Here is a 9,827-nt window from a genome sequence, read left to right as displayed (position 1 = left end):
GGTGCTGACAGACACCTTGTTGCAAAAAAAAAAAAAAAAAAAAAAAAAAAAAATGCTTGTTATTCTCTCAGGTGCTATGTGATTGCATGGTTCCGTATAACTCCCGCTTACTCCATTACACATGTCGTATGCATTTACAGCGCTTACTTCCCTTTGGTTATTTAATCTCTCAATAGCGCTCTGTCTCATTGTTTGTTTAAGATTCAAAACCAAAACAAAACAAAACAAAATCTAAAATCATCTGAGTTGTCACCTATTGCGGCAGTACATCCTGCAGTTGTACATCATTCCCAGTGCTGCTCTTTAAGAAGATTGCAGTTATCACATTGTCAGTTGTGGCCCCAGGGTTCCAAATTGCGAGAGAGTGATGATTTTGGGCGGGGATATAGCTCAGTTGGTAGCGCGCTGGATTTGTATTCAGTTGGCCGCTGTCAGCGTGAGTTCGATCCCAGGTTCGGCGGAAATTTATTTCAGTCAACTTTGTGTGCAGACTCTCTTCGGTGTCCGAACTCCCGTGTACACTACATTGGGTGTGCACGTTAAAGATCCCACGATTGACAAAAGGGTCTTTCCTGGCAAAATTGCTTTGGCACAGTTAATAATTGTCTACCTATACCCGTGTGACTTGGAATAATAGGCCGTGAAAGGTAAATATGCGCCGAAATGGCTGCAATCTACTGGCCGTATAAAATTTCATCTCACACGGCATCACTGCTGAGCGCCTAGAACTGTACCCACGGAATATGCGCGATATAAGCCTCATTGATTGATTGATTGATTTGTGTTCCTTTGTAATGTCTTCACATGGGGAAATCAGTTCGCAGGGCTCCCCACAGTGCGCGTCCCTGCGTCCTATGACGCACAAGAAGCCGAAAACACGTACTAGAAATGTATTGAGGGGGTCCCGGGACGCACTAAAACTACAAAAAGCGGGTCTCCCGGGACGCACTAAAACTACAAAAAGCGGGTCCAGGGACGCACTAAATTAACGTTATGGTGCGAACCCTTGATACCGTTTTCAGACTGTTGTTGTCAGTTAAGTCTGAACGATGGTAATGTAGTCAGCACTGGTGTAGCTGAGAGGTTCTATTTGACGAGCCGCCCTTGCACGTTTCTGCAAAAGAACAATGAGCGAAATTCTTTTTATATTATCCGTGTGTATAATGATAGCACTTGATCGCCGCCGTCGTCGTCGTCGGCGTCGTCGTCTTCATCGTCTTCGTCATCATCATCATCATCATCATCATCATCATCATCATCATCATCATCATCATCATCATCATCATCAGCAGCAGCAGCAGCAGCAGCAGCAGCAGCAGCAGCAGCAGCAGCAGCTGCAGCTGCAGCAGCAGCAACAGCATCATCATCATCATCATCACCATCATCACCATCACCATCATCATCATCACCACCATCACCATCATCATCATCATCATCATCACCACCATCACCATCATCATCACCATCACTATCATCATCATCATCATCATCGACAGAAGTATGTTAACATCAAAGATCAAAACCCAGTAAGCCTAATGAGAAATGAGCTGTGCAAATCTACATCTGTGAAAGTCGTGGGCAGTTGGGTTTTTTTCATTTTCATTGCGGATAATCGCAGGTCGGAAGTGTGATTATACAGGGTGACCAAACAGACGCCACCTTCTAAAATGCTAATAACATTCACATGTGTTCAGCGAATAACTTTATATTTGGTGTACGTGAGCATGAGATGTGGGATAATCCGTTCACAAAGGTTCAGGTAAGGAAGTCAAATGTTGGTCAGACTCCCTGTAATTGCTGTAATATTTGTCGCCATATCTTGTTCTTCATATCCCGCCATGAAATAACAGGTAGGATTATGTGAGCACTCATTATAAGTTTTAAACGTGTTGTGCTCCTTTGTAAAAATGTTGTTCTATCATCATGTGTATGTTAATGTGTTCATGAATAAAATACTGTTTAAACCAATTGCTGTTTCAACTCATATAATGTCAGAGGAGGGTTTTTGTATGCAAGGCCCTTAAAGAAAAACCAACAGGTAAAAATCTGGAGGACTAAAATCTGGTTAGTGTGGCTACTTCTCACCGTCAAACCTCGAACGTTTGAGTCAATCTCCGAAGTTAGACACATTGTTTGAAACAGCATATCAGTCAGACAGTTTAACATACAAACTGTAAACTTTGTGAACTTATCTCAAATCTCAAGCCAAGGTAGACCAACTACGAAGGGATTCGCTGAACAAACTTAGGAGTCATTAGCATTTGTGTGTGTGGTATTGTTGGGGGGGGGGGGGGGTCACCCTGTATATGAGTGAATCCTGCGAATCTTCTGCATGGCCCAACACCATATCCAACCGACAGCTACGTGCTCAGTGCAATCAAGAGAGCATGGAGACCATCGTCACGAGAAGGCGGTGGAAATGGATCGGACATTTCATACGACGAGAGCAGGACAGTATAACCAGGACTGCTCTTCACTGGATACCAGAGGGAAAGCGAAAAAGGGGCAGACCCAAGAACACCTGGCAACAAACGGTGGAAGGAGAACGGAAGACCCTGAACCAAACGTGGGGTCCCATCCAGAGACTCGTCCAGAACAGACAGGAGTGGAGGTCCTTTGCTGCTGCCCTTCATACCCTGTATATGAAGGTACGAGGTACTTACAGGTGGTGCTGGGTGAAGCGTGTCGACAGGCACGGTGTACATAACGCCGTCATCACAGGTCATGGACACCAGCGGGCTTGTTGCTCGTGGTCTCTCTGTCAAAGACACCGCGGACTGGGATTGTCGCAAGCTGGCCTCAGTGGTGGTAGCGGCGGGGTTAGCAGCCTTGCTTCTTCGCCTGGAGAGGAAATGTGACAATGGAGATAACAGGTAAATGCAGGGATGGCCAAATCTCACAATTGCTACTAGCCAGCTGGGCGAGTAACTTCAAGAAAGTCACTAGCCCGGCAGAAAATAATGTCACTGGCCCGGTACATACCACAGTTGATCTGCAGTGTTTATATGGCTTGAAAACTCGATATTAAAACCAAAAGTGTGGCATTTGACCAAAATTTGCATTGGCCAGCCGGGCGAGTTGCCGGGCGGTTTCTACTAGCCCGGCGGATTTTTTAATTAATTTTTTTATTTTTATAAAACGATCTAAAAATAATTTCATCTTATTCTTATCATTTCCTGATTAAAAAAACCCCATATAATTATGTTATATTTGGATTAAAATCAAGCTATGAAAATTAAAAATATGAAAATTATGATTAAAATTAAATTTCCGGAATCGATTTAAAAACATTTTCATTTTATTTCTTGTAGGTTTCTGATTAAAAACAACATATAGATATGTTATGTTTGGATTAAAAACAAGCTCAGAAAGTTTTAAAAAAAAAGAATGAAGGAACAGAAAAGCGTGCTATCCTGCTCAGCGCAACCACTACCGCGCTATACTGCCTTGTCAATTTCACTGCCTTTTCCACGACGATTCTTTACGATGCAGTGCGTTCTGTTTCATTCTGTGAGTTCGACAGCTTGACTAAAAATGTAGTAATTTCGCCTCACTAGTCAAGCGACCATTTGTGACCCTCCACCACGAAATGAGTCGCATGTCACCTCGCGCGGTTCTGCGCTAGGCTTGATATAAGTCCGGAGAGTGCATGGTAACAGCGTGAGGGTCACCTTAGTCACAGGCTTATAACTCAAACAGTTTTCGCTCTTTTCTAAAACGGTTTTCACCACTGGATAGAGCATAAAAAACTCTTTAGGAAAATGTAAAAATATGAAAATCATGCAAAGGTGACATGCGACTCATTTCGTGGTGGAGGGTCACATTTAGAAAATCTTCGTAGGTCTAGCGGGGTCACGCTGTACGCTGAAACAGAGATTCTGCTATCTCTTCCTCCCCTCTCCCAACTGACCCAGCTTCGAAATGGCCCAAAGACTATCACGCGACTTGTTATTGTTATTACCAGTACACACCTGAACAGAAGGACGATGACTGTGAAAAGTAGAAGACCAAGGACTGTCAGAGACGTGGCAACTATATATACGACTGCTCTTGTGGATACCGCCGCATCAGCTAAAACAATAAATACAAAAAGTTAGGGAGGGAATTAAAAACAAAACAAGAATGGTAGGATATTGGAAGGTTGAATTATGACACAACAAAACGTTACAGTTAGGCCTAAAAAAAAATAGGTGTGGTTACGGTAACCCGACCTACCCTATTTTTAGGGGCCGATCCTATAACGTTTTATTACATTTGTCAACAAAAAAAAAAAAAAAAAAAAAAAAACCAGTGCAAACAAGAGGCGAAGCCTTCAAGGCTCACGTAAGAAATCGACAAACAGTAACACAAACTCAATCACTCCGTCACACATGCACACACACACACACACACACACACACACACACACACACACACACACACACACACACACACACACACACACACACACACACACACAGTAAGCATAGGTGAAACTGTGCAAGAAAGCGAGACCCTCGATCTGCCAAGTAGTCTCGGCCCGCTCACAATAACAATGACCGAGACTTTCAGTAACTCCTTTCTCCTTTGCGTGACGTCTAACCCTCTTACGTCATAATGTGACGTCTTCAAATAGTTTCTATCACACACGTCAAACACTTTTGACCGAGACGTAATCTTTATGCGAGCTTTATCCATAGACTCGGAAATGTTAAAGTTTCTATCACACACACACGCACGCACGCACGCACGCACGCACGCACGCACGCACGCACAGACAGACAAAGTTTATCATCGCATAGGCTACACTTACGTGAGCCAAAAACGCAATGAAAGCGAAAGCGCCCGAGTCGCACACTTATTTCCCTGTCAAGTAGGTTTAATTTGTACACATTAGAAAAAAAAGTTAAAAAAAAAAAAAAGTGATTGCCTACCTACCTACCCTATTTTTTTTGGCTATGTTACCGTAACCACACCTATTTTTTTTTTGCCTTACCAAACGCTGTGACTTAAACTTTTAAACGTTGTGACTTAAACTTTTAAACGTTGTGACTTAAACGTTGTGACTTAAACCTTTAAACGTTGTGACTTAAACTTTTAAACGTTGTGACTTAAACTTTTAAACGTTGTGACTTAAACTTTTAAACGTTGTGACTTAAACTTTTAAACGTTGTGACTTAAACTTTTAAACGTTGTGACTTAAACCTTTAAACGTTGTGACTTAAACTTTTAAACGTTGTGACTTAAACGTTGTGACTTAAACCTTTAAACGTTGTGACTTAAACTTTTAAACGTTGCAATAACCTACCATTCTTGTTTAATTATTCTAAATGTTAAATCGTTACCAGTCTATCTGTTGGTATATAGCTAGAGGTATTTGTATTTGTTTGTTACCTGTTGATAATAAAGTTACTGTCCTTGTTATGTAAGCGATCATGTTGAACACCACATAATTATCAGTACACGTTTTTGCACGGGATGACAGCATCCTTTTATTTCCACAGAAAATCAACTGCCTTGCTGGATTCTGTGCAGACTAATGTGTGTGTGTGTGTGTGTGTGTGTCTGTGTGTGTGTGTGTGTGTGTGTGTGTGTGCGCGCATGCGTGTGTGCGTGCGTGCGTGCGTGTGTGTGTGCGTGCGTGCGTGCGTTCGTGCGTGCGTGCGTGCGTGTGTGAATTCAGGATGTATTTTCACATGACGCTTGACAGTTATCCTCGTTTGAGGGAATCCCACAAATTGAAGGGACAAAACCCAAACTTTCGAATTCACAAATCAACAAGTCGCGTAAGGCGAAATAACAACATTTAGTCAAGTCAAGTCAAGTCAAGTATTTTATTGTTTTGGGCCCAGAGGGCTTTGAAACAAAGATATAACTTTAACACAAAAAAAGGTAACAAATCAGACAGTTAATATATGTATATAAATTGAGCGGACAAATACAACAATACTATACGACCAAATTAAATTGGCAATATACACTTCCATACATGCAAACAAAAAGAAAAATAGGTTTAACAAAATCAGGTAAGAAATCAGGCAGATAATATGTATACATTAAGCGGACAACGATAATATACAGCTGAAGTAAATTGGCAATACCATTATGCCATGCATCTTTTGTAAAAACACAAAACAAAAGCATGTATTACATATATACATACCAATAAAGAAACTAGATATAACGCTAACATACTAAAATCATAACATGGGCTACAAATCTTGCTAGCTTCATTAGTTTTATCTTAGATTTACAATTCATTAGCTGTTCATATTTTAAACAATTTGGGTGAGATCGGTAATAAGGACTAATTAATTTTCTTCTTTCAGACACTATACTTTCGTCGGTACAACTGAACAAATAGTGAAACTCATCACCTAATTCATTTTTATCGCACATGTCACACAATCTTTCATTTCTAGGAACATTAAAAAATCTGTGCTGATGTATTGGCAACTTATGATTGCTTGTTCTAAATTTTGCTAGTTTAACTTGGAGTTTCCTAGGCAACCAAAGCAAATACCTTTCCAGACAAAAATCCTTTTTATATATTCTGTAATTAAAACACAAGCTGTTGGCATTCACGTCAGTGTTCCATTCTTGCAGGAATTGATCTCTTAGCCTTTGTTTTACAACGTTTTTAAAACCTGAGACGGCAAGACTCTGAGTTGTCCATAAATATGATAAACCCAACTTATTTAACATAGTATTGACATGCGACAGCCAGGGCAATTTAACGTTTTGTACATGGTACAACTTCAAATGTAGTTTTAACATTAAACAAGACATCTTATTCGCACCATCGTTCATTTCTTTCATCAGTTTATACCAATAAACCAGTAACTGACATTGTACCTCAATTCTAATTGGATAACGACCAAGCTCTCCGTAAACCATACAAGTGGGTGTAGTTTTATATACATCAAGAAGCATTTTTAAAAATCGCAATTGAAACCTTGACAATATGTCTAATGAATCATATCCCCACACCTCACAACCATACAACAAAATTGGATGTACACACTTCTCAAAAAGATCCAATTGCACATCAATTGGTAAATTTAGTTTTCTACATTTTCGAATTAACGAGAACATTGCACGGTTACCAATCAAACATTGACGTTTCATGGCATTATGAAATTTGTTATTATAATTAAATAGTACACCTAAGTACACATAGTCCCAAACTACTTGGACAGGTACTCCATTCAAGACAACATTTGGGATATTCCGTATTTTCCCCCGCGGAAAAACAACTATTTTTGTCTTTTCAATATTTGTGCTTAGTCCCCAGTTTTTACAATAACGATCTAGTCCATCCAGGGCTTTTTGCATTTCTCCAGGTGTTTCGGCGAGTATAGCAGTATCATCAGCATATATTAACAGGAACAAATACATATAGTCATTAATGCGTTCAACATCTATTTCTTGGGCTCTTTTCAGGGGCAACTCTAGGCTGACATCATATTCAATCAAAAACTGCTTCAGGTCGTTTAAAAATAGTGAGAAAAGAATCGGTGATAAATTTTCGCCCTGAAGCTGTCGAACTCACAGAATGAAACTGAACGCACTGCTTTTTTCACCAAGACCACATACTCGTAGTTTCGTCAGTCCACCGCTCGTGGCAAAGGCAGTGAAATCGACAAGCCATGCAGAATTATAGTGCGGTAGTGGTCGCGCTGAGCAGGATAACACGCTTTTCTGTATGTCTATTCTTTTTAGCTTACTGAGTTTGTTTTTAATCCAAACATATCATATCTATATGTTTTTGGAATCAGGGACCGACAAGGAATAAGATGAAAGTGTTTTTAAATCGATTTCGGAAAATTAATTTTAATCATAATTTTTATATTTTTAATTTTCAGAGCTTGTACTCATTCATTAGTTTTTAAGCACCAAGCTGAAATGCAATACCGAAGTCCGGCCTTCGTCGAAAATTGCTTTGCCAAAATTTCAATCAATTTGATTGAAAAATGAAGGTGTGACAGTGCCGCCTCAACTTTTACAAAAAGCCGGATATGTAAAATCGAAAAAATGAGGGGGATCATTCCCAGGAACTCTCATGTCAAATTTCATAAAGATCGGTCCAGTAGTTTAGTCTGAATCGCTACACACACACACACACACACACACAGAGACACACAGACACACAGACACAGACACACACACACACACACATACACACACACACACACACACACACACACACACACACACACACACATACACCACGGCCCTCGTCTCGATTCCCCCTCTATGTTAAAACATTTAGTCAAAACTTGACTAAATGTAAAACAAGTCGCGTAAGACGAAAATACAACATTTAGTCAAACTCAGTCGAACTCACAGAATGAAACTGAACGCATTGCATTGTTTTCGCAAGACCTGTCCACCGCTTGTGGCAAAGGCAGTGACATTAACAATCCAGAAAAGCGCAGTAGCGGTTGCGCTGAGGAGGATAGCACGCTTTTCTATATCTCTATTCTTTTTAACTTTCTGAACGTGTTTTTAATCCAAACATATCATATCTATATGTTTTTGGAATCAGGAACGGACAAGGATTAAAATGAAATTGTTTTTAAATCGATTTCGGAAATTAAATTTTAATCATAGTTTTTATATTTTTAATTTTCAGAGCTTGTTTTTAATCCAATTATAACATACTTATATGTTTTTGGAATCAGAAAATGATGAAGAATACGATAAATGTAATTTTGGATTGTTTTATAAAAAAATAATTTTAATTACACTTTTCAGATTTTTAATGACCAAAGTCATTAATTAATTTGTAAGCCTCCAAGCTGAAATGCAATACCAAAGTCCGGCCTTTGTCGAAGATTGCTTGACCAAACTTTCAATCAATTGTATTGAAAAATGAGGGTGTGACAGTGCCGCCTCAACTTTTACAAAATGCCGGATATGACGTCATCAAATACGTTTATCCAAAAAATGAAAAAAACCTCCGGGGATATCATACCCAGGAACTCTCATGTAAAATTTCATAAAGATCAGTCCAGTAGTTTACTCTGAATCGCTCCACACACACGCACGCACACACACACAGACACACACACACACACAGACACACACACACACACACACACACACACACACACACACACATACACCACGACCCTCGTCTCGATTCCCCCCTCTATGCTAAAACATTTAGTCAAAACTTGACTAAATGTAAAAACAAAAGACAGGTAAATCTAGCAACTTGTGCATGCATAAAAGAAACCCCTATTAAATTAACTATCTAATGCAGGTCAGTGTTTGTGTATGTGTGTGTGTGTGGGGAGGGGGGGCAGGGCGTACGTGCGGGGTGCGTGTAAGCGTGACGTACATGCTTGCGCACAACTCATGCGGGAACAACCCATGGAGTTATAGTATTACTTGCCCATTCAGAGAAAGAAAATCGTTACTTCGAAAATTCTTTCACTCACATTCCACGAAGGCGTCCCATTCTGCCCCACACTGCAGATGAAACGATGCGTTTGCTGGAAAATATGCATTCGGGATGTGTCATAATTATACACATGAAATATTAGAGCATCGATCCTTTCAATTACAAACATACCAATCATATAATTATCTCAGGTGACCTCTGGGCAAAAGTATTTTCTTTGTAAATTCATTTTGTAAATTACCTCTATGCAAATAAAGTTAACCACAAAAACAAAAACCTTTGTAAAATATCTCTCTTTTGCGCACGCAGGATGTATAATTATGTGTATTGAGTTTCGTTTGTTCAAGCCTGTAGTTCATAGTTTAAATGCGGTACGTTTGTGTTGTCTGCTCCAGAGATGTATATTACGTGCATTTGCGCGTTCTGAACCTTTCAGTCG

The 9,827-nt window shown here is 39.9% G+C and overlaps 1 protein-coding gene across 1 annotated transcript in view; it reads right to left on the bottom strand.

Annotated features, from left to right (window-relative positions):
• Nucleotides 1–937: 937 nt before the first annotated feature.
• LOC138974746 (polyketide synthase ThaQ-like) overlaps nucleotides 938–9,827 on the bottom strand; it is a 201,450-nt gene continuing 192,560 nt past the window's right edge. The window contains exons 7-10 of the mRNA XM_070347473.1: nucleotides 9,426–9,479; nucleotides 3,972–4,071; nucleotides 2,664–2,841; nucleotides 938–1,114 (exon numbers count right to left, since the gene is read on the bottom strand). Coding sequence (XP_070203574.1) covers nucleotides 1,037–1,114; nucleotides 2,664–2,841; nucleotides 3,972–4,071; nucleotides 9,426–9,479 — 410 coding nt within the window. The 3' untranslated portion in view covers nucleotides 938–1,036. The remainder of the gene's footprint in view (nucleotides 1,115–2,663; nucleotides 2,842–3,971; nucleotides 4,072–9,425; nucleotides 9,480–9,827) is intronic.

Source organism: Littorina saxatilis, linkage group LG8 (genome assembly GCF_037325665.1).
Source record: "Littorina saxatilis isolate snail1 linkage group LG8, US_GU_Lsax_2.0, whole genome shotgun sequence".
Classification (NCBI taxonomy): Eukaryota; Metazoa; Mollusca; class Gastropoda; order Littorinimorpha; family Littorinidae; genus Littorina; species Littorina saxatilis.
Note: the sequence above shows the minus strand (reverse complement) of the source record. Positions and strands in the feature narration are given on the sequence as shown.